Source organism: Heptranchias perlo, chromosome 1, assembly GCF_035084215.1.
Source record: "Heptranchias perlo isolate sHepPer1 chromosome 1, sHepPer1.hap1, whole genome shotgun sequence".
Taxonomy (NCBI): Eukaryota; Metazoa; Chordata; class Chondrichthyes; order Hexanchiformes; family Hexanchidae; genus Heptranchias; species Heptranchias perlo.
In genome coordinates, this window is record NC_090325.1 from 128,784,880 (window position 1) to 128,810,573 (window position 25,694).

Sequence of the window (25,694 nt, forward strand, 5' to 3'; positions counted from 1 at the left end):
GGGATATATGACTTGTAATTGAAATGAAAGAAATGTACAGGATCATCTCATTAACTGTCAGCCCTTTTTCCCCCTCAACTCTCAGATGGACAGGCAGACTACTCTTAGGCCTTTACCAATGCCACTTTGAGGCATGTAAATGTAGCTAGGGCTGATTTTCCTATCCGGCTCAGTGATATAATTGAGATTAGGGACGTGGCATATAGACATGAAAAGTTACTAAATCTAAGCAGCTTTACCTTCTTCATCCTCCCACTCGAGATCCAGTGACGTACTGTCGTCATTTGTTGATTTGGTTTTTGTTGTCAAGTCACAGCTGCTTTCAGTGTTTGGTGTCAGAATAGTAGGTTCTGAGGAGATTCCTAGCATGAAGGCAGGAACAATTCTTAAAATATGGGATTAAACAATAAATTCATATTCATTCTCATATGATGCAGCTTCTAGGTCAATTAAAAAATCTGTAATGATCAAACTCCTTACAGTTATGACACAAAGCTATATTGAAACTTGATAATGCATCACTGCATTCTTAGTGTTATAGTTGATCCAACAATAATATATTTTGGGAGAGTCACCATTTTCATATTCTAACCAGCTTGGTGAAAAAATCTAGTATTTTTAATGACTGTTGTTTGTACCACAGGCCACTTTATTTTTCAATATTATTTTCATTGTGCTATTAACTATAAACAGCTCATTCTGTAGTTTAGTATTCTATAAAGATAATGCACCATTATAGATTTTGTATCAACTAAGCAGCTGGAGATAGTAACTTAACTTGTCATTATTTTATTACAAAATAAGATTGTGCAGTATAAGGTGTCACTCTTTTAATACTGTACAACATTAATACAGCTTTTGCAATTTATAACTAGCTAGGATAGCATTATATCTGAAATTTGTAGCAGAGAGAATATGGAAATAATAAATCACTAATGCCAATGTGTTATTACTATTACATACTTAAATATGTAATTGTGTTTCAATTTTCCTTTTCTTCCTGTTTGCTTTAGTTTGAATTCCTTACATATCTTACTGCTTATTCTCTTGTTCAACTAGTTTAGCTTTCCATACAATAGACTTAGTTTTGTTTCATCACACAACCTTCTTTTACAATACAGTAATTTAATAATGCAACTTAAAGAAATTTAAATCGAAGTTTCAATAATTTTTCCATTTAAAGTACAGCAGGATTAAGGAGAGAAAAGCTTACTCATCAGTAACAAACTTTACACCAGAAACCTGATTTAAACCTGATTTAGGCTTTGATAGAAATAAAAAGTGGACATAAAGTGGACACAGGGACGCCAAGTGGCATCACGTGTTAGCATATTATCTTTTCTCCTTGGGGTGTTAGCTTTGAATATAACAGGCTGCATTTATATAGCGACTTTAACATAGTAAAACATTCCAAGAGGCTTCACAGGAGCGTAGTCAAACAAAATTTGACACCAAGCCACGTAAGGCAATATTAGAACAGTGACCAAGTTCAGTCAAAGAGGTAGGTTTTAAGGAACGTTCTAAAGGAGGAGAGGTAGGGAGCGGAAAGGTTTAAGGAGGGAATTCCAGAGCTTAGAACCTAGACAGCTGAAGGCATGTCCGTCAATGGTGGAGCGATGAAAACTGGGGATGCGCAAGAGGCCAGAATTGGAGGACTACAAAGATCTCGGTGGGTTGTAGGGCTGGAGGAGGTTACAGAGATAGGGAGAGGTGAGGCCGTGGAGCAATTTGGAAACAAAGTTGAGAATTATAAAATCGAGGCATTGCTGGACCAGGAGCCAATGTAGGTCAGTAAGCACAGGGGTGATGAGTGAACCAGACTTGGTGCGAGTTAGGATTTGGGCAGCAGAGTTTTGGATGAGCTCAAGTTTACGGAGGGTGCAAGGTGGGAGGCCAGCTAGGATCAGACTGTTGGGGTGAAATTCTCGTCTATTAAGTGTAAGAGTCAGGCGTGAAATAAGTATGACAGGTTAAATCCAGTCGGTAGGTTGGATGGAAAACTACCCTTAATTTGGCTACAGCTAGCATCTCACTTCGGCAGCACATGGATAACTGGTGTGGAAAATGGAAACATCACATTGGTGAAGTGGAAGTGCTTTTCTGAGGTTGGGATTAAGGCATGCCATTTGGGTGCCCAATGAGCAACACCAAGCATATCTTGGAATGAGGTACCAGTCAAATAATGTTGCACCACAGAGCTACCTGCTTGCTAGACACCAAAACCAGCAGACTATAGACAGTGGTCTGCAGTCCCACAATCAATGCATCAGACCAAAGCTCTGTAAGTCCACCATATTCATTTGAGAACAGTGGTGGACAACCAAGCAATTAACAGAAGGAGGAGGCTCCATGAACAACCTTATCCTCAGCTATGGTGGAACCCGGCATTTGAGTGCACAAGATAAGGCTGAAGTGTTTGCAAAAGTCTTAAGCCAAAAATGCCAAACAGACAATCCCACTTGCCCTTTTCCAAGATGCCAATGTCCAACCAATTTGGTTCACCCATGTTACATTAAGGAACGGCTGAGTGCACTGGACACAGTGAAGGCAATAGGCCCTGACAATATCCCAGCTGTTGTACACCAGAAACAGATGCCCCCAACCAAGAAATTCTAGTGCAGCTATAACATTGACATCTACCCAACAGTGTGGAAAAGTGTCCAGGTATATCATATCCGCAAAAAGAAAGATGAATCTAACTCAGCTAATTATTGTCCTATCAGCCTTCTCCCAAGCATCAGAAAAGTTATGGAAGGAGTCATCAGCAGTGCCATCAAGCAACAGCTATTCACCAATAATCTCCTCACTGTGCTCATTTTGTGTTTCACCAGAACTACTCAACTCCAGACCAAGCAACAGTCTTGATCCAGACATAAACACAAGAGCAAAGTGCCACAGAGAGGTGAGAGTAACTGCCCTCAACATCAAAGCAGCACTTGACAGTATGGCACTAAGGAGCCCTAGCAAAACTAAGTCATTGGGAGTCATGAGGAAAATCTTCCAGTGGGTGGAATCATACCTGACAAAAAGGAAGATGGCGGTGGTTGTTGGACACCAAATCATAGCAGTCCTACGATTCACTACAGGAATTCCTAAGGGAGGCACCCTTGGCCCAACAATCTTCAGCTGCTTCCCTTCCCTCCATCGTAATGTCAGGAGTGGTACTGTTTGCTGACGATTCAACAGTATTCAGCTCCATTCACAGCTCCTCCAATAATGAAGCAGCCCATGCTTACAGCAGGTCCTGGATCACATCCAGGCGCAGGTTAATAAATGACGGGTAACATTCAAGCCATATAAATACCAGGTAATGACCACCTCGAGCAAGAGAAAGACCAGCTATCTCCCGTACTGTGACTGCAGTATGTACAATCTGCAGGATACAATGTAGCAACCTAAAGTGACCTCTACCATCAAGGACAAGAGCAGCATGTTGTGGGAACACCATCACTTCAGAGACACACACCATCCTGAGTTGAACATATATTGTGGCTTTTTCATCATCGCTGGATCAATATCCTGGAATTCACTACCTAATACCACTCTGGGAGCACCATCACCAAAAGGACTGCAATGGTTCGAGAAGAAGGTCACCCACTACCTTCTCAGGACAACTAAAGTGGGGCAATAAGTGTGGCCTTGCCAGCATCATCCACATCCCAATAACTGAAAAACCTACAACTACTCTATTCCCTTTACCTCTCCAATTGGTCACTTCTACAAAAAACTATTATATTTTTCAAACATGATCCATGCTGGCTGTCCTTGATTAATCCAAATAATTTTAAATGCTTACTAATTTGATTTCTAATTATGGTTTCTAAGAATTTATCCACAACTGACATTATTACCCAATTTATACTTCTCTTCCTCTTGAACAAGAATATTACATTGGCTACTCTTCAGTCTCATGGCACAATTTGCATATTTAAGCAGGTTTGAAAAATTATAACCCTAGCCTCTGCTATCTCCTCTCTGACTTTCAATAGCCTAGTGTACATGGCATCAAGGCCCAGTGACTTATCCACCTTGAGGCCTGCTAATTCTTTCAGAATCATTCCCTTTCCTACGGGTTTCTCCAACAATTGGTCCATATCCTCCTCTAGTATGTCTATGTTCTCACTTCCACTATCATTTGTGAAAAACTCATACAAAATATTTATTTACCACGTCTGCCACACCGTTATCCTCCACAATTAGACTCGCCACTTCATCTGAGTGGTTCTACGCTCAAGTATTCTTTTACTTTTTATATGCTTATAAAATACTCTTACTTTTTTTTAATGTCTGCTCGTCTTTTTTCATATTACCCTTTATAGCTCATCTAATCTCTCTACACCTTCCTACTGCACTTTCCATATTCCCCATGACTATCTTTAGTGTTGTTAACACTAACTTTATTATATTCCTCCCTTTTAACTTTCAGTTTAGGTTTAATCTCTCGACTGCTCCGTGGAAATCTACACTTTGATACACCCCCTTTTCGGCTTCTGGATTTTTTTTTGTTCTTTTACGTATCTCGTATTTGAAGATTTCCCATTGCTTATCTGTTGACCTGCTTGTTATCTTTTCTGCTCATTAATTTGGGCCAGTTCCCCTTTTAGTTTTCCTCCCTATCTCTCCTGAAATTGTTATAAATCAGAAATATTGGGCCGGATCTTGCTGGAAAAATAATGGCATGTTAACGATGCATGCCGTTATTAATGTGCAAATCAGCCAGCAAGTTTAGGGGATTAAGAGATACGCCTTGAGTTACAAATCTACAGAACTTGCTGGTCGATTTACACTGCTCCTCCATTTGGTTCGCACAAATGGCATCTCGCCCTTAGCCTCCCCGTTATCTTTAAGAACTTGCTGGATTTGCACATTAATCACCCATTAAACTTGCCGCAGAAAGTTAAGTCTGGTAATTAAGAGCGTAAGCACCCTTTTAACGATGTGATAATTGTTATTGTAATGTCAATCAACCTCTCTGACCCTGAAAGGGAACAATTTAAACTGTTCAATCACATTCCTGCATGTAGTAAATTTCTTACTTTTCCTTTCTGTCTTTTTTTTCTATCTCTCTTAATCCAATCTTTCTTTCCCTGTCTTTACTTATCTTTCCGTACCTGATTTGACTCTAATTCACCCTTCTTCTCCGTCGTTCCTCTGTTTCTTACTCAATCCTTAAATCTCATTGGTTAAGGAGGTACACCATTGGTCCCGCCATTTACTAAGGTCCCATATGGCCCATTGCCTTTGTCACGCCATTATTAGCTCGCACTTCCAGCAAGTTACGGCGCAAAGAATTTTTGAGCTGAAGGGTGCAGGAAAAAGTCTAATTAACGGCGTACGCCACGAGATGCCCCACTCCAGCAAGATCTCACCCAACAAGTTTCCAGTCCTGTCTAAACTTAAACCACGCCTCTGTTATAGCTATATCATATCTTTCTATTGTTATTAATAATTATAACTTGCCAAATTTTGGGATCCCTTTTGCTCAACTACCACTCAAATCCAGGCTCCAACCTTTTGGAACACTGACCCTTATTCTTGTTTTTTTCTCATTTGGTTTTTTGATAACCCATGCCTTTTCATTCTACCTTGCAGGCTGATTCTTTTCCTTTCTCCTTTGATAACATTTTCTCACTATTTATTTCAGATAAACCTTTGGCTTCTAATCCAATATTTATTATTCTTTCACTAGCCTTAAATCTAGACTTCCCCACTGATATATTGGTTTAAACATTCCCCCATTGCTCTACTTATCCTCTCTACAAGGACATCAGTGCCATTTTGGTTCAGGTGTAGGCTGTCCCTTCAGTATAGCCTTCCGTTGTCCCAGAAATCATTCCAGTGCCCCACAAATGTGAATCCTTCCCTTCTGTACCGGCCCTGCAGCTACGGGATGACCTTTGTACTTTTCTGCTTAATTTGGTCAGTCTGTGGCATAGGAAGTAATTCAAAGATTACTACACAAGGCCTTGTTTTTCAAGATGTGGAGATGCCAGTGATGGACTGGGGTTGACAATTGTAAACAATTTTACAACACCAAGTTATAGTCCAGCAATTTTATTTTAAATTCACAAGCTTTCGGAGGCTTCCTCCTTCGTCAGGTAAATGTTGTTTTTCAATGTAGTGCACAATTCCTTAAACTATTTTCATACGACCTCAAACTTATGTCTATCTATGTCATTAGTTTCAAAATGGAGCTTGACTTTTGGCTGTTCTCCTTCCCTTCTCAGAGGTTTTTCCATTTGTTCCATGATTTCCTTCACCTGGCACCAGGGAGGCAACATATCATTCAGTATCATGACTTCAAAAAAGGCTGACTATAACCCTAATTATAGAACCCCCCCTTTACTACCAATCCTATTTTTTTTTAATGTAACTGCTTCTGACCCCCTTGGGTAATCCCTTTCTCCATAGTGCTGCAATGTTGTTCAGGGCCACCCTCCTGAGTTGCAGTCACTGAATACCTCATATCCGTCCAGAACTCAGTACCTATTGGATAATTCTTGTAACTCAGGGGTTCCCTGCATGTGAGAGTTCTGTCCCCTCTGTTGACCATGTGGATGGTCAACTACTTCCCTCTTTCTAGGTTAGGGACCCTGAACTGTCCAGCATGGTTTCTTGGATGACCACATTCTCGAGTACAAAATCCAGAAACCCACATCCTCTCTGATGCTGTGGAGTGCAACCAATTGTGCTGAGCCCAGAGATCTTCTGCTTCAGAGACTCAATTTTTGAATTCTTAGTGCAAATGTGCTGTCCTTGAATACAGTGAAGATTCTTGATGGCCCACATATTGCACTTCACACAAAGCACTGCCATCCCTTTGTATCGAACTTAAAAAATATGTAAATTGCGTTAGCCTGAACTCCCACTACTTAAAAAGGTACGTAAAAGGTTGGCAGTGCTCAAAGTAGAAAAGTCACCCTGTCCAGATGGATGCATCCCTGGTTATTGAGGGAAGTAAGGATGGAAATTGCAGAGGCTCTGGCCACAATCTTCCAATCCTCCTCAGATATGGGAATGGTGCCAGAGGATTGGAGGATTGCAAATGTTACACCCCAGTTCAAAAAAGGGGAGAGGAATAAACCAGACAATTACAGGCCAGTCAGCCTGACGTTGGTGGTGGGGAAACTTTTAGAGACAATAATCTGGGACAAAATGAATTGGCATTTGGTAAAGTGTGGGCTAATAAATGAAAGACAGCATGGATTTGTTAAAGGAAAATCATGTTTGACTAACTTGATTGAGTTCTTTGATGAATTAATGGAGAGGGTTGATGAAGGTAGTACAGTTATGTTGTGTATATGCACTTTCAAAAGGCATTTGATGAAGTACCACATAGTAGACTTGCAAAATTAAAGGGACAGAATTAAAGGGGCAGCGGCAGCATGGATACAAAATTGGCTAGGGGACAGAAAGCAGAGAGTAGTGGTGAACGGTTGTTTTTCAGACTGGAGAGAAGTATACAATGGTGCTCCCCAGGGGTTGGTATTAGGACCACTGCTCTTTTTGATATATATTAATGACCTGGACTTGGGTATACGGGGTATAATTTCAAAGTTTGCAGATGACACGAAATTCAGAAATGTAGTTAACAATATGGAGGACAGTAACAGACTTCAGGAGGACACAGACAGGCTGGTGAAATGGGCAGACACATGGCAGATGAAACTTAGCACACAGAAGTGTGAAGTGATACATTTTGGTAGGAAGAATGCGGAGAGGTAATATAAACGAAATGGTACAATTTTAAAGTGGGTGCAGAAACAGGGAGACCTGGGGGTGTATGTACACAAATCTTTGAAGCGGCAGGACAAGTTGAGTAGGTTTTTAAAAAAGCAAATGGGATCTTGGGGTTTATTAATAGAGGCATAGAGTACAAAAGCAAGGAAGTTATGCTAAACCCTTAAAAAACACTGGTTAGACCTCAGCTGGAGTATTGTGTTCAAATTTGGACACCACACTTTAGGAAGAATGTCAAAGCCTTGAGTGAGGATGCAAAAGAAATTTACTGGAATGGTACCAGGGATGAGGAACTTCAGTTACATGGAGAGACTGGAGAAGCTGGGTAAGTTCTCCTTAGAGCAAAGAAGGTTAAGTGGAGATATGATAGAAGTTTTCAAAATCATGAACAGTTTAGAAAGAAAAATTTATTTCCAGTGGCAGAAGAGTCAGTAACCAGAGGACACAGATTTAAAGTTATTGGCAGAGGCAACATGAGGAACATTTTTTTTACGCAGCGAGTTTTAATGGTCTGGAATGCACTGCCTGAAAGGGTCGTGGATGCAGATTCAATAGTAACTTTCAAAAGGGAATTGGATAAATACCTGAAGGGAAAACGTGTACAGGGCTACGGGGAAAGAGCAGGGGAATGGGACTAATTGGATAGTTCTTTTAAAGAGCTGGCACAGGCACAATGGTCAAAAAGGCCTCCTTCTCTGCTATACCTACTATGATAATATGATTACTAGCACCAATCTCCCATAAGAATCAAACTCCGCTTACTCACTTTGTACATGTATTATCTAAAGGGGGGGAGGGGGGTGGGGGAAGGAGAAAAAGCCTGCTGTCCAAGTGCACCTCGAAGCTGAACTCCCTCCAAGGCTAAATATCACATTCTTCTCTCCTTTCACACTCCACTGACTTCTCGCAGCTCAAAACCTTAGTTTATATCCTCAACTTTCTTTACAGCTAGGGATGCTGATGATGTGGGATGTCTCTGTCGGTGTCCAGGGAAGACGGGTGTACTTTTGGGGTGCAGACACATGATCAGAACTTTGGGGCGGGGAGTGATCTGAGACCATAATGTTGATCTATTTTGTCTCTGCACATGACTGGCAGACCCATTATGTTTTGCATTTTCTGATCTAATTCCAGGTCTGTTGCATCTGTTACTTGCTCTTTTCACCCTGTCTTTCTCTATTTTTCCCAATTTTCTCATCTTGTTAGTGTGTGTGCGCCTCTCTCATATCATTTTACCCTCCAATATTTGCATTCTTCAGGTCCTTTTTATGTCTCTGCATTATCTCAATGATGATCCTTGATATCATTTAATAGTGTTCCGTTAAGCAGTTTGCAAGTCATTCAATCTCATTACTCTTCTCTGATTGGCGTATCTGTTCATTCTCTGTCTCCCCTCCCCATTTTCTCCAACCTTTGACTTTCCAACATTTGTAGGTTTTTCTTATATTTTACTATGGAGACTGTAGACAGGTTTATGGCTGGATGTAATCAGAGAGTGGAGGAATGGAGCAACTTAAGCACATTTTGAAAATGTGGATTTAAAAATCAAACTTCAAGTATTCAAGCATTACCCAAATTTTAAAACATTGCTCATATGAGCCTAAGGTTCATCAATTGACTTTAAAAATGTGTTAGCTATTCAGAAGAACAACCTATTTATTCTTTTGATATAGCACCACTTAAGGCCCTAAATCTGCCTGGTTGATGAATGGAGAGACTATTTAAATTAAATTGGCAATACTTGTTTGATAACCAATTTGAACACAGATAAAAAGAAAGTGGAGGAGGGACTGCATAGTCACTCTACTCCACTTACTGCTGGCTAATATTTTGTCTCAACATAGTATGCAATATTAACTAATTAGCTTCCACAGTCAGCATTGGTTCAGTGGTAGCACTTTTGCCTCTGATTCAGCAGGTCGTATGCTCAAGCCCCAATCCAGAGACTTGAGCAAATAATCTAGGCTGACACTCCAGTGGAGTGCTGCACTGTCAAACGTGTCATCTTTCAGATAAGATGTTAAACTGAGGTCCTATCTGCCCTCTCAGATGAATGTAAAAGACCCCAAGGCACTATTCAAAGAGCAGCAGGGGATTTGAGCCAACATTTATCCTTCAACCAATATCACAAACGCAGATTATCTGGTCATTTATCTCATTGCTGTTGCGGGATTTTGTTGTACACAAAACATTTGACACATTTCTCTACATTACAACATTGAGTACTATGCATTCAAAAAAATTCTCCAGTTTAAGGAGGCTTCCAATCATGTATGCAGCATAAGTTGTTAACGTTCATTGTGATGGGCTTTTGAAACTCATGCATCTTATTTCCCCCACTTGGTACTTGAGCAGCTCTTTGTGTCATGCTTTGTGAAGGATCCCACTGCATCTACAATCAATCACTAAACTACTGCTAGAAGCCACTTTTTATCAGTCACCATCTCAAACCCAAAATGGAACTGTACTGATAAGCTACATAAGCAGCTCCCAAGCTCAAGGGATTATGGAGTTTAAAACCACTGTATTGGTTTAAAAGCATACATTTTAGCTGATGTATGCAGCGGTCTGTAAATGTCTCAGCTTGTGAATTATTTATGGTACTTCATAAATATTGTAAAACTGTAATATTGTACACAAACAACTGGTGAGCCAGGTTTTCTCCACATATCTGCCATATCATTTCAAACAGTGAGTTTTGAAACAGCACTATACTAATGGAAAAACATTACAGTAGTTAAGGTCCTGTTAAGTCTAGTAATGTATTCAAGTCATCTCCAAGATTGCCTGATCCTGACATGGTTATAACAACTTGTACTCATATACCACTTTTAACAGAGGGAAAAGTACTTCAGAGAGAGGGAAAAAAAAGTTAGAAGACTTAGGGGAATTGGCCAAAAGGTATTGGCGAAAAGGTATGTTTTGAGGATGTTTTTGAAAATGCAGAGAGAGAGATACAGCAAACTGGAGTGGTTCAGGCGGAGAAATCCAGAGCCATGGTCGTTATAGGATCAGCCACCAATATTGGAATGCGGAGGGTGGGGGGGTGGGGTGGGGGTGGAGAAAAGAGAGGAGGAGGAGGCTGCATGTCAACAGAATCAGAATGGCAAAGGCTGCAAGCTGGGGTGTAGAACTGGACGAGGTTACAGAGGGAGGGTGCAGCGAAGCCATGGAAGAATTTGCGAATAGAGGATTCTAAATTCAATGCACCGTGTTGCAAAAAACCAGTGGAGATCAGCGAAGCTGGGGGTGGGGGGTGAGCAGACGTAGTATGGGCTAGAATGCAGACAGGGAGCTGGAGTTTGTGTAGGATGAAGCTTGAGACGAGAGCACAGCAAAGTCTAGTGGAAGTGCCAAAGACGTGGATAAGAGTTTCAGTGGCAGAGTGGGTGAGTTAAGGACAGAAGTGGGCTGTGTATTGTGGAGTTGGAAATAGGTAGTAATGGTGATTGGATGTTGGATTTGAAACTCAGCATCAATCAAGGTTGAGGATTGTTGCGTTCATGGAGCAGGTGGGAAGAGTGATTGAATCGGAGTTAGTGCTGCAAAACTTTTCTTGGAAACCGAACAAGATGGCTTTGCTCTTTAATTTAATTTTAAGCTGCAGAATTCAGAGTCAATAACGACTTGATGTTAAAGAGAAGATCAGGCAGCATAACAACAGTTGTGGAATTGAGGATAGTGGAAGAGAAATAAAATTGCCTTCCATCAGCATACTAACAGACACTGTTGCCAAGTAGCACCATGTAGATGTGGAAGAGGAGGGGCCAAGGATGAAGCCTTGGGGCAGCCCAAAAGTAACTGTGTAGGTATGGCAGGAAAGGTGACTGCAGGAGATGGGCTGACTACATTGAACAAGTGGGACTGGAACCACGAGAGCTCGATACCATGGAGGAGAGATTTTGGAGGGTGGAGTGGTTAATTGTATCAAAGGCTGCAGAAAGGTCAAGGAGGATGAGGATGGATAGTGCACCGTGGTCACAATCACACAGGATATCACTGGCAATTCTGACCAGGGCATTCTTGGTGCTGTAGCTGGTCCAAAGGTGGTGGTGGGAAAGATAGGCATGGTGATGGATGGGAATTACGTGTTTAAAGAACCTTGGAGATGGAGATTAGAGATTGGTGGTATTTGGACAGGATGGAGGAATCTAGGGTGACCATTTTAATGATGGAGTTGATGACAGCAGTTTGCAGGCTTTTTAAAGAAGGGGAGTGATGAAGAAATTTTGAGAGGGGGGCAAGTTGACACACTGGCAAAAATGGTTGAAACTGTATTTCAACAGATCCATGAAGCTGGAAACCCTCCAGCCAAGCAAGATATCGTTGGAACTGAATACAGTGATTACACTCCCGAAGTGAGATTTTCAGATTGGCAAGCATACTGTTGACCATGGGGAGATAAAGGCATTGCATTGGTATGAGGCAAAAAGATAAAGATAAAAGAGAACACTGTTTGGACTTTTGGACTATCTGCACATCTGCAATCCTTGCACAGATCCAGTAACTCTGCCACACACCCTGGAATCAAAACAATGCCATCTTTCCCCCCTTCTGATTGAAGAATTATCAGTTCAGTTGAAAAAGATTACCAAAGGTCTGTGCATTAAAGAAGCTGTGATGAACCAAGAGTAGTCACCACCAAGTTCCAATCCAAGTCACACATCATCCTGACTTGGACCTGTTTCACCGTTTCTTTATTCTCACTGGGTCAATATCTTGGAATTCCCTACCCAACACCAATGTGCAAGCACCATCATCACAAGGGCTTCAACAGTTCACAGAGCAGGCCCCCATCATCCTCTCAGGGCAACTAGGGATGGGCAATAAATACAGCCTTGCCAGTGTCGTATACATACCAAGAACAATTTAAAAAAAAAATTTAATGGTTGAACTAATTTGAGATGTTGAATGGCGGGGTGCCCTGATCCATATTCTAGCACAACAGCCCCTTCAGCATGTTCAACTACAGTCAAAATTGTAATTCAAGTGTTTATCTGTGGCAAATAGCATTTGGGAGGAAGGGGCCCTTATTTTCTAATAAGCAAACTTACTGTGTTGGTTCCTGAAAGCTTCAGATTGGGATTTTGCATGCTGTAGATATGATTCGAAGTCTTCTTCCCCTGCCTCACTGCATAAAACAGGGTAGAGAAGTAAAACAATCCATTTAGCCATGTGCAATGTCAGTTTATTGACCTTGTAGAGCCGATTTTAATGAATGTATCCTCCCATTTGGGAGCCATGCCAGCCTCAAATGCAAATCAGGAAATTGCAGGCATGCTCCCCATGATTAAAATTAATGGAAAAAAAATCATGGGAGCATGCCTGATTTTCCAATGCATGCTCCTGGGCAGCAATGCTCCCTGCAAGGTATACGTATTTGTAGAATCGACCGTTATTGTTCAGCTGAAGATGTGTTACTGATAAAGACTTATAAATTCTATTTGTAGGTTCCAGTATTCATTCTTCCAATGCTATGAGAACCAAGCGTACTGTAATATTTAATTAAATCTTATACTACACTTTATTTGTCACAAACATAACATAGTACATTACAGACAAATTCCCAATTTAACCTGGGAATACACTGGTAACCAGGCTATATGGTGAACTTTTACAAACAGATGATTGATAGAAGATGCAGTACATTTATATTAACAATTATCTCAAATTAATTCTGAGCTGAGTTTGTAACTTTAAAAGTTAGGCAAGATGAAGTTTCAGAGCTATTTTCGACGTGGTGAGTAGGAGCAGATTTCCTAACAATAATACCAGAGGTAATCTCTACAGCCTGACAATTATTTTCTGCTCTTTGGAATAAATACACTGAAATATGTAAACATTTGTCAAATTGCATTTACATGCCCTGGCATCCTTTTTTCACATTGGGAATGCTAGGTAACGTGACACAGATGTTCACCCTCTTCTTTGAAAGATTTACTTGATTTTTTTGTTCCCCAAATATTGGTATTGGGCATCTGGAGTCCTATTCCATTGAAGGGCCAGAAAATCTGATTCATCGGATGGTGGAATAGGGCCATCTGACTTATCTTTACTGCACAAACAAAAAGCATTTATAAAGTGCATTTAATGTAGAAAAACATCTCAAAGCACTTCACAGAGGTGTCATCAAAAACCAGATGCTGTGCCAAAGAAAAAAATTTAAGAGCACTCACCAAAAACTTGGTCAAAGTCATGTGTTTTAAAGAGGGTTTTAAGGGAGAAGAGGGATTTAGGGGTGGATTTCCAGAGCTTAAGGCAAGCGGCCAATGGTGAGATAGAGGGAAGGGTCTGCACAAGAGGCGAGAGAGATACAGGAAAAGAGGATGTGGGTTGGGGGGGGGCGGGGTGGAATAGATGAGTTGTAGCACTGGGAGGAGGTTACAGGGATAAGGAGAGGCCAAGGCCATGAAGGGATTTAAACACAGGACAAGAATTTTGAGGTGCTGGAAAAACAGGAAGCCAATGTAGATCAGCGAGGGCGGGTGATGAACAAACGGGATTTGGTGAGGAATAGAATTTTTGGATGAGCTAAGGTTTACGGAAGGTGGAAAATGGGAGGCCAGCCAGGAGAACATTGAAATAATTGAATCTGGAGGTGGTAAAGGTCTGGAGGAGGAGATTGGATATGGGACCGTAGTTTGCAAGAACAGAGGTGTGAAGGGTGGGTTTTTGATGGATGGGTTAATAACAGCAGTGTTGAAAGGGATGGGGACAGTCCCTGAGGAGAGGTAATCAGTTACAAGGACAGCTAGCACAAGGGATACAAAGGGAAGTGTGGGATCAGCATTATGTGGGAATGGGGTCAAGAGAGTAGAAGGTGGATCTCATGGATGAGATACACTTAGAGGGGAGATGCGAGATGGGGGAGAAACTAGAAAGAGATGGGGGTTGAGGGCTGAGGAAATGTGACTTGGCTGAGGGCAAGAGGAGAGACAGCAGAGGCAGTTGAATGGATGGTCATTATCTTGGTGACAAAGGCATTAATGAGCTCCCCACATTTGTTGTCAGAGGTGAGAGTGGATAGGGCAAGAGAGTAGGGTTTAAGGAAGCAGTTGGTAGTGGAAAAAAAAACTGGGAATTATCTAGATGACAAATTAGGTAGTGGATCGTAGTTCACTTGATAGTCCCTCTTCATCAAGTCACAGTGGAAGCTCCCAAAGTAGGAGAGTTTTATTTCAAATGGATATTATCTGTATTTTGACACAATATCACTCCTGTTAACAGTAAAATCCATCCAAAGCCATCTTAAAAGCCAAGCAGGATCCTTTATTTGAAATATTGTAATTTCTAATTTTTCTTGGAGACTGATCATTTGGACAAATTCCTGGTATCCCAGGCTATTTTTCATGCATGAGCCTAGTCAGCAAGTGTCAACAGACTATTTCACCATGGGGGACTTCACACCCACACTTCGTATTGACACAGATGCATTTTCCAATAAGGTACTGAATATCTATCAGGAAAGAAGAACAACTTCCTTAAGTGCCTTATCATGTCCTGAGGATTTCCCAGAGCCCTTTATAACCAATTAATTACTTTGGAAGTGTAGTCAGCTTTATGTAGGCAAAGGCAGCAGCTAATTTTGTGCACAGCAAGGCCATCCACAAACAGCAACTGAGATGAATGGCCAGTTAATGTATTTTGGTGGTGTTGCTTGAGGGAGGAATGTTGGCCAAGACACTGGGAGAACTCAGTGAATCTTCTAGTGCCAAGGGATGTCTTCATCCACCTGAATAAGCAGGTGCAGCACTCTCTCAGTACAGCCTTGAAGTGATTGCCTAAATAGTATGCTTAAGTGTGTGTCAGCAGCCTAGTTGACTACTGAGTGCATCACAAAGATAACAAACAGGACCAGGAAATAACTGCTTTCCCTTCCTTAATCCACAGGCAGCGTGGCCAATTATAGCACCACTACCGCCACTGGCTGAGATTGGCCAATTTAGCACAGAACTTTGTTTGTATGACTCAGTTGCTCTTTGCCCTGAGAAAGCATGCATGCAAGCTACTTTATAACTCCTGTGTGCTCTGCCAGCTGAATGTCTTAGGGCTGACAATCCTCAAAGAATTACTTGAATTCAAAACACAAACCACAACTAATGCTTGATCCTCTTTGGTTACAAGTGACAAGATATTAGTTTACATTATCTACAAATTAAAAACTGGATTGCAGCTTCTACATAAAAACTTACTGAAAACACCTTTAATATTAAAAAAGGTCTCACCCTTTTTGTTGATCAGGGTTTGCAGTAGACTTGGCCTTCTGTTTCATCTTTTGCAACCTTTGTTGCTATAAAGCACAGAGATTGGTTAATGAGTCACCTTTACGCATAGTATAGTATATCTTAATTTTCAGACCAGAAGCTAGAGGAGGGAGCGAAGCAGTAAAATATACAACACATTTAACTTACAGGTGAGACTGTAATCAAGGTTATTTTATATAGGTTAAAGATTAGAGAGCTGTAAAGCATAAAGCAAAAGAGCAAGAAAAGTTAAGTAAAAACCTTAAGTATAAACTATTGTAAATTAGTTTCCAAACAAAATCAATTTTCATATTCTGTCTCAGAATCAAATGTCTTATTAAATAATGGCCCAGATTTTGCTGTAGCAGGGCATCTAACGGCGTCTGCACGTTAAGGTTTTAAACATTTTTTGGGTGGCAAGTTGCTGTAAGTGCGAGCTGAAACTGGCGCAGCAAGAGAAACAGGGCATCTGGGACCTGAGTGAACAGGGTAAGCAGCTGTATCTCCTTAACCAACCAATCAGGTTGAAGGATTGATAAATAAACAGCAGAAAGACTGAGAAGTAAGTTTAAATTAGAGTGAGTGAATTCAATGTAGTCAGGTACAGAAAGAGAAATAAAGAGGGAAAGATAGATTGGATTAAGAGAGCGGAAAAAACGACAGAATGGAAAAGTAAAAAAAAATTTAATTTTAAATTTAACATTTTTAAAATCTCCAACAACAATTAATGAAGGAATGAGACTCCATACTTGTAATAGTTAATTTTCAATGCCTGAGGTTGATTAGCAGTAATTAACAGTTATCACTTTGTTAAAAGGGTACTTGCGCTGGTAATGACAAGACTTAACTTTTTGGTACGTTTGGTTCATATCTTTCGCGCAAATACAGCAACTTCACGACATTCAATTCATTTCAATGGTGAGGCAGAGACAGCGAAATGCCGCTTTTTGCGAAACCAGCAGCGGGGCGGAGCAATTCAGACAATAACTTTTGCATTTAACCGTGCATCTGTCCCTCGCCTGAAGTTGCTGTACCATTTATGCTTAGATAACGGGGAGCCCCGTTAGCTCCTTTTATTTAAGCGCCAATGCTTTTCAGAATCTATATCAGTTGAATTCTAAACTAATCTTTAAATTCTTTCCCTGGATTTTTACTGTTTCACGACTACTTTAGGAGTATGTAGTTCCACCAGGTATGACCAATTATTTATATTAAAACAATCAGTAAAATACTCAATGAAGTGAACAGGTTTGAATGCAACTTGAAGAAACATAAGTTGAAGCAAAATTTTTAAAAAATATGATTTTAAATTGCTTGTTAACTTCAAATTGGTTATTTGATTTTACATTTTGTAATATTGCCCAGGTGGTCTGACCAATAGTTCAGCACTTCAACAACTTGTATTTATGTAGCATCTTTAATGTAGGAAAATGTCCCAAGGTGCTTCACAGGAGCGTAGACAGAAGTTCACACCAAGTCAAAGATGTTAGAAATGGTGGTTTAAAAGCGTGGTTAAAGAGGTAGGTTTTAAGAAGGGTCTTAAGGAAGGAGAGAGAGAGATGGAGAGGTTGGGGGGGGGGGGGAATTCCAGAGCTTAGGGCCTAAATGGCTGAATGCATGACAGTCAATGGTGGGGCGAAGGGAGTGGGGATGCACAAGAGGCCAGACTTGGAGGAACACATAGTTCCTTGGACGGTTGCAGGGTTGGAGGAAGTTAGAGAGATTGGGAGGGGCGAGGCCAATGAGGGATTTGAACAGGAAGATGAGAATTATAAAATCAAGGTGTTGGTGGACTGGGAGTCAATGTAGGTCAGCGAGCACAGGGATGATGGGTGAGCAAGACTTGGTGTGGGTAAGGATACTGGCAACAGAGGATGAGCACGTTTATGGAGGGTGGAAGATGGTAATCTGGCCAGGACAGCATTGGAATAGTTGAGTCGAGGTAACAACAGCACAGATGTAGGTTTCAGCAGCAGGTAAGCTGTGGCGGGGCAGAGATGGGTGATGTTGAGAGGTGGAAGTAGACGGTCTTTGTGATAGAGATGATATGGGGTTGGAAGCTCAGCTCAGGATCAAATAGGACGTCGAGATTGCGAACAGTCTGGTTCAGCCTCAAACAGTGGTCAGGAAGGGGGTGGAATCAATGGAGAGAGAACAGAGTTTGTGGCAGGGGCGGAAGACAATGGCTTTGGGTCTTCCCAATGTTTAATTGGAGGAAATTGCGGCTCATCCATGACTGGATGTTGGATAAGCAGCGTGACAAATCAGATGCAGAGGTTGGGGTGAGGTAGAGCTGGGTGTCATTAGCGTACGTGCGGAACCTGATGTCACGTCTTTGGATGATGTTGGCAAGGGGCAGCATGCACATGAGAAATAGGAGGGACCCAAGGATAGAGGTAACTGTGTGGGAGTGGGTAGTGAAACCATTGCAGGAGACTTTCTGGCTAGACTGGATAGGTAAGAGTGGAACCAGGCAAGGGCTGAATTCAGTCAGTGGTAAGTGGTTTCTCTTTGGAAATTCATTTTTTTTTTCTCAAGTGCACTTCAATTTTTGCAGACTTCCAACTTCTAATGTGCTCTACTTTACCTTCTAACATTAAGTAACTGGGACATAGTTTTAGAAGTCTTCAGCGATGGAGATGTTTATATGGTTGATTATATATTATATCAAAGATCAAAATTCACAGAACCTAGCAGTCACAGGATATCAAATTCAATGGATTAAATTTCAAATTATGGCACCCAGTTAGCTATCCTGGTCATATATGGTAATTCTCACTTGCTCTGATCAAAACAGTGGAAAAATTGGTCATATTTTACTGACTGAAGAACAGTGTAGATTAACGGTGATGTCAAGATTATCAAATAAGAATGTATAGTCAGGATGGCAGAAATCCTAAATGAACTTGTGGTACTTAAACTGGCATCTGCAATAAAACAGCAGCTTACATTTACAGTGGCATGAGCTGGCAGCGCAATTATACCAGCAATTTTGTACCCACTCTGTAGTCAGGCAAAGCAGAGCTTTGCACTTGTGTACTTAATCCCATACACAGTGCTCTGCTCAGCAGCATTGGAATGTCAGTGAAATTTTGATGTTAATAAAGAGTGGATGTTAGTTCAGCTTTTTACTAACATTAAGAACTTAGGTGGGCTTTTAATCCTTAAATCCTTGAAAAGTTGGCTTGCACCAGTTGCTGTTATATTGCAGCCAATGTGAAGTCCAAGCAGTGCAAGACTAATTCCTCACGGCTTCCAACATTTTGCTTGCACTCAGATTGACGACCTCAAATTAGAGTTATACTGTGCTTCATGGGTCAAGTTGCAGCGATGCAGAAACTGAAGTTTTGCTGGCCCATTTGATTGCCAAATCTGATAAATTAGTTCAATGCACGACCAGTGACAACTTCTAAAAAGAACATGCTTCTAGTTTTGGATTTATAAGCAATAATTAAATGAGCATGGCCAATATCTTTTTGGTGCATTCTAAACTAGACAAGGCCTATTTTTGTTTAAAAAAAAAGCTTACTGTAATGGCGTGTGGTCACTTTAAATATGGCCTGTTAACAAGAGATGAGTAAAGACTTTTGCAGATCAGAAAACCAAATGGGGGCTTCATGCCCTCACCTCCAATAGCTTTTTCTGCTTTGCTGCCCTGGCTGCTTCACGTTGTGCAGCATAAAATGCATCTTCTTCTATCCTTAACTGCTCCTCTTGTGCAGCTAACTGCATGTGAACGAAATAAAAAGGGTTAACAAAATGATAAACCTCTCTAGAAAAACAAAATGACATTACAAGCATTTTGAGCAGCAGGTTAGTTTTCCTACATATGAATACAACACAAAAACAAAGAATGTACAACTTAATTAAAAATGAAAGAATAGGAAATCACAACAAATTGGGGCAAATTAAACTTAAATAGGATGAGAATGGTGATTTTTAGTTTTACTATTTTCTACTGAAATTTCTGGATGAAATATTGCTCACGTCAATACAAAAACCCTGCATATAATTTCATCAAGCACCAACAGATCATAGCATGGTTAGGAAGATAGGTATTTTGGGAACAGGGAAAGAATTTGACCCAATAGACCCATCCCTTTTTTGGTTGATCTCAATCTATCTTCTTACCATATTCTCCAATTTGCTCTTTTTTCAGAAATAGATGTGGTTGTCTTTTGAGCCAATGGTATTATTTGTTTCAATGGCCTTCCCTAGTAGCTTCATCCATACATCTATTCCCCTTTGTGTGAAATAGTTCTACCCAACTACCCAATTTATTTCTAGTTCCCTATTTTTTTTGTCAAAATATGTCTTCTAATTTTTGAACCAGCGTCAACAATTTCAATCATTTTCAGTATTACCCACTTTTACAATTTTGAAATCTGTTCGATCTCAGGCTCCTTTCCAATGAAAAAAAGCCCAAGCTCTTCAACCATTCCTGAAAGGTTAGATTCTTAAGTCTTGGCATCATCTTGCTTTATGCCACACCCTCTCAAGGGCAGTAATATCCTTTCCATGCTACGAAGACCAGTACTTTATAGAACTCCAGATGGAGTAAACCAGTGCCCTATATAATGTAATCTCTTTTGATCTGTATTCTATCTCTCTTTGAATGCAACTCACTATTTTATTTGGCTCTCTCACAGCAGCAATTAGATATATTTGCCTATGAACTCACAGTACTAAAATCACATGGTGGAAAATTGTTTTTTTTTGCCAATTTCCCCTTGTTTTTCCCCTAGAAGCTGTTGATTTGGCGTTCTATGGGTGCCAGTTTCCACCCCCCCGCCACCCCACACAAATTTGAGGGTAAGAGACTGGTTAAAAATAAAATTGCATTCACTTTAATGGGAGGGGCAATAAATGCTGGCTTTGCCAGCGACGCCCACATCCCATGAACGAATAAAAAAAAATCCCAGTGAGCACGTTTTGCTCATATTGGCATTGGCCAAGGAAACAATTCTAAACAAACCGGACTGCCTGTATGCCCTTATATGCACAGTTATCCAAAGATAGAGCAACTGTCAATATAAAATAGAAATGACAATAACTTATTAACTTTAATACAGTAACTTAATGTAAAACCATAATTTTGCTAAACACTTTGGATTGTATTAAGTTATATACCAAAATAAAGGTCCTGTAGCTTAAGCACAATATTAATCATTTGATTGTGAATATACACTTCCATGTTTTATTAGGTGTTCATACAAGGGACTGACTGACTATGTAAATAATACATGCTTAACTATTTCTTCAGATCAAGGACTCAGCATCGTCCACCAAAAAGCAAGGCCCAATTAACACACTATACTGGCTTGAGGGGCAGTCCACCTCTCTTTTTATTTTAATTCTGCTAAGTTTTCTCAATTTCAAAAGGTGCTCCTGTAGGCAACATGGTACATGACAAACTGGAGGGGCGCAAGTCCGATTCCCCGTTCTCTGGGGTTCATCTCAGCCGTACTAAAACGGGATGTATTAGGCAGATGTCAATCATCTCACTGCAGGGGCAAGGAAAAATTGGGTGCAGTGTCATATACACCACTAGCAGAATGCATAATCTATACCACTTGCAATATCCTCTTGTGTGTAGGCAAAGCAGATGCAAGTTCAGAGGAAACAGAGGGGGAAGATGTGAGCATATCCTGAAAATTTGGTTACCTCGTAACTTAAAGTAAACATAACTGCAAAAGAGCTAAAGATCTTTAAAACAGTTTTTTTTTAAATGTCAGCATTTTTTTGTGGTCTTTCAGCTCTACACTTTACTTATCTTTCCCAACTAACATGTCCTTCCAAAGGACATCCTCTTTAAGCCCAAAGGACTACTAGCTAATACTTCTGTAATCTAATCTATCCAAAAAACATGAGAATCAGTTAGCAGAGCCTGCCCTGGAAGAAGGAAACACCTGCAGCAATGTCCTACAGAGTCAGTACTGCTTTAAAAAAAATGTATGTAGATATTACCACCATTTTCTCCCACAGGTATTTGCGCATCCTGTGTTGATGTCAAATCAGTAGCTGGTTGGTTTGAGGACCGGCATGTGAAGGTGGGGGAGGAGAGAACGTGCCTGCAGAGCTGAACTACAGGTCAATTTCTCCTGTCAAGTGTTTGGCATTTTATCCCTGCTCGGTTTTTAGTATTACAGCAAACACAGTCTGCTTCTATCCATTTTAAGATTTATGAAAATATCCACTCCAGTGAAGTGATAAGGAGTGAGTTGCACATTTATTCTTGTTCTTGACCTCATCAGATACTTTTTGTTCCACAGTATCAATATGTGTTGAAGTTGGCAGGTACTTCTATTATTAAACAGATACAATCCAGAGGAAGAAGGTGAATAGAATGGTGTCAAGTTCCTTCCTCCAATCATCTCAGGTCTTTTGGTGAGAGTGATCTTCCCATGGATGTCTCTTGGACATGCCAGAAAGCAGTTGTAAAACTCAGATCAGATTTTGGAATTAATCTGGAGGCACTGATTGGAGCACAGTTAGCAACTGGGAATTGGGTATCTCTTGAAACTGGTACTTAGGGTTACAACATGTTGCACACAGAAAGGATGATTTATCTTATTCTTTACATCTTCCAATGTAGTTAATTCCTTTATTTCCATACAACATTCTTTGGTCGGACTGCTCTTTGTTCAAACTTCTTTTATATAGTAAGGCTAACATACAAGCCATGACATTGGGAGATCTTTTGTGTTAATGGATTTTTTTTTTTAAGAAGTGTAAACTGATTTTTATAGGTGTGTTTAAAAAGAACACACAGGTACACATAGACTGAAATGTAAGGGGCTTTCACCCATTCATGCAATTATAAGAATCTGAAATAATGGAAACAATTTAAATTATTTATTTCTAGATTACAGTTCGGTGGTCTGGTATTACAATATTTTTTCACTGTCGTTTATTATTGCTGAACTGTTTTCACTTCTGGTACCAGCCATATTATTGTCCTTAGCTGAAAAAAGGACATTTTACTTGAACTCACAATGTTGAGCCTGAGTAGGAATATCATTGGATCTCATTTCTAGACTGCATGACCAGTTGCTTAAAAGGTACCAACGTGTTTGTATGAAAATGTTCTACCCATCAAGATGAGGAACGACAGCAGAGTGAAATGGATTTTCTTATTATTTTCGTTCAGTAACCTTATTCACTCCCACAGTGTAGAATCGCACTGCATCACTTAATAACGTGGCTTAACCTCAGCTTATCCACCGAAATTTGAATTGAGAGTTCAAACTCTTAGAAATATTAACGGCTATAAGAGGCTGACAGAAAATGTTGGACTCAAGAATGCTATGCCAGAGTAGTATGACATGGGCTCACATCCATAATCCCCAGTCTCAAGTGCACCATTGTTGGAAAGCACACAGCAGAGTCCACATACCTCCCTAGAGGAAGGGTAGAGAATCACTTTTGACTGGTTCCCCAGTGGTTGATTTTAGACCGGTGCTGGTAGAGACTTGGGAAAAAACCTGCCTGCTCCTCTCAGTCAGGCATAGTCAGTGGCAAGGGCAAAGGGAAAAAATACCTTAAAAAATGTGTGAGGCCAAACCTGCATCAAGAGGTGAAAGGATTATTGTAATTTGCTGTGTCACCCAGTCTGCTAAAGTACCAATTATATCAATATTTCAGAAACAAATTTAATTGATTTAAGAGAGTGAAAGCGTAAAGCAAAGCTAGTCTGGCCAGGTAGCACAGCAACTGTGGTGTTCATCGTGCACGTCTGTCTTTGAAGAGGTTATGCATTGCCCAATACTTCAATTTGCTCTTTACTAAGCATCATGTTTTTAGTCATTTGTCAGCTGAGACAGGAGATGGGACACTCCAACTCAGGGGTTTGAGGGAACATATTGAACAGAGTATCCTCAGAGGACAAATTAAGTGAAATGTGGTTTATAGGAGTATCAGTTCCCATTAATTTCCAATGTATTTCGAATCCATGTTTAGTAGAAATTTTGATGAATGGAACACGGATATTCCAGGCAAAAGAATTCCACTCTCATCAGTTTAGATAATAACCGTCACTTCAATTCCAAGTCACTTCAACAACCATACTAAATTCTAATACCTTGAGCTTGTGCACATTGTGCAAAATTAGTCAATAAAATCATTTCAGAAAAATCCCCAAAAGGTGTGGTAGAAGTTAATTTGATATGGGATCATGCATAAAATCAAATTATTCCACCTTGCAATGCACAGAAGGCTGAGGCATTTATTGTGTTCTAATAAAGTCATAATGAAAGTTTCTGTGTGATGCAATGTTCTATTTGAGCCAGTCAGCATTCAAATTATTACTTTCCCATTGAATTAGAGTTACAGACATGCTGCTTGTAGCTACGAGTATTTCAATGCAACAGGAATCAGCTGTTATGCATAATGTGAATGAAATCTCATGAGCCACACAACAGAAGTACTTGCATTAGACATTCATCTGTCAACCCAGAGTGGACTGGTACTGAAAAGTGCATGTGACTGCCCATTCAGCTGACAGGGGCTGCACGGAGGAGAGCTCCTCTCTAATTAAAAGTTGGACTTCTGTATTTCTCTAAATGCTATGCAAAACAAGTGTAATGCTCCTTGGGTTTGAGGTTCCAAGCAAACTACACACTGCTGAATGGTGAACAAGAACATTACAAAAGATGCTGCAGGAGGCTTCTGCTTTCATACTACTACTTAAAAAGTGTACTAGATACAGAGATTTCATTACCAAGTAGTACATCAAGCCAAAGCTTCCAATGCAGGTAATTTTTGGTATTAATATTTTGAAAGCCATCAAGTTAAAAACATTTTAATTATTTGAACACTTAAACAGCAAATAACAAACTAAATTATCTGCACCATACCTCAATCTGGAGCTGTGTGTCTACTGCCATTTGCTTCTGAGTAATAGCATCATACTGTCTATTGTGAAGGATTTGGACTTCATCTTCATTGATTGGTCTGTCAAAATTTGAACAGGTAGTGACTGTAGTAACCGGATTCACATCAAAAGCACTGCAGTTGTTAGGATGAACACAACAAAGGTATTGATGATTATGCCACGCAATATAAAATAAAGGGTACAATTCTAAAGGGGGTGCAGAAACAGAGAGATCTGGGGGCACATGTGCACAAATCTTTGAAGGTGGCAGGCAGGATGAGAAAGCGGTTAAAAAAGCATACGGGATCCTGGGCTTTATAAATAGAAGCATAGAGTACAAAAGCAAGGAAGTTATGATGAACCTTTATAAAAAACTGGTTCGGCCACAACTGGAGTAGTGTGTCCAGTTCTGGGCACCGCACTTTAGGAAAGATGTGAAGGCCTTAGGGAGGGTGCAGAAGAGATTTCCTAGAATGATTCCAGGGATGAGGAGCTTTAGTTAAGTGGATAGACTGGAGAAGCTGGGGTTGTTCTCCTTGGAACAGAGACGGTTGCAAGGAGATTTGATAGCAGTATTCAAAATCATGAAAGGTCTAGACAGAGTAGATAGAGAGAAAGTGTTCCCATTGGAGAAAGGGTCAAGAACCAGAGGAGATAGATTTAAGGTGATTGACAAAAGAACCAAAGGCGACATGAGGGAAAACTTTTTTACGCAGCAAGTGGTTATGATCTGGAATGCATTGCCTGAAGGGGTGATAGAGGCAGATTCAATCATGGCTTTCAAAGGGGAATTGGATAAGTACTTGAAAGAAAAAATTTGCAGGGCTCTGGGGAAAGGG

The 25,694-nt window shown here is 40.4% G+C and overlaps 1 protein-coding gene across 2 annotated transcripts in view; it reads right to left on the minus strand.

The window, feature by feature from the left end:
• ap1ar (adaptor related protein complex 1 associated regulatory protein) overlaps positions 1-25,694 on the minus strand; it is a 109,874-nt gene that overhangs the window by 18,221 nt on the left and 65,959 nt on the right. The window contains exons 5-9 of one of the 2 annotated variants that reach the window (XM_067990992.1): positions 24,839-24,989; positions 19,611-19,709; positions 15,966-16,030; positions 12,795-12,871; positions 240-362 (exon numbers count right to left, since the gene is read on the minus strand). In XM_067990992.1, the coding sequence (XP_067847093.1) occupies positions 240-362; positions 12,795-12,871; positions 15,966-16,030; positions 19,611-19,709; positions 24,839-24,989 (515 nt within the window). The remainder of the gene's footprint in view (positions 1-239; positions 363-12,794; positions 12,872-15,965; positions 16,031-19,610; positions 19,710-24,838; positions 24,990-25,694) is intronic. The other variant, XM_067990998.1, reaches the window with a different exon arrangement.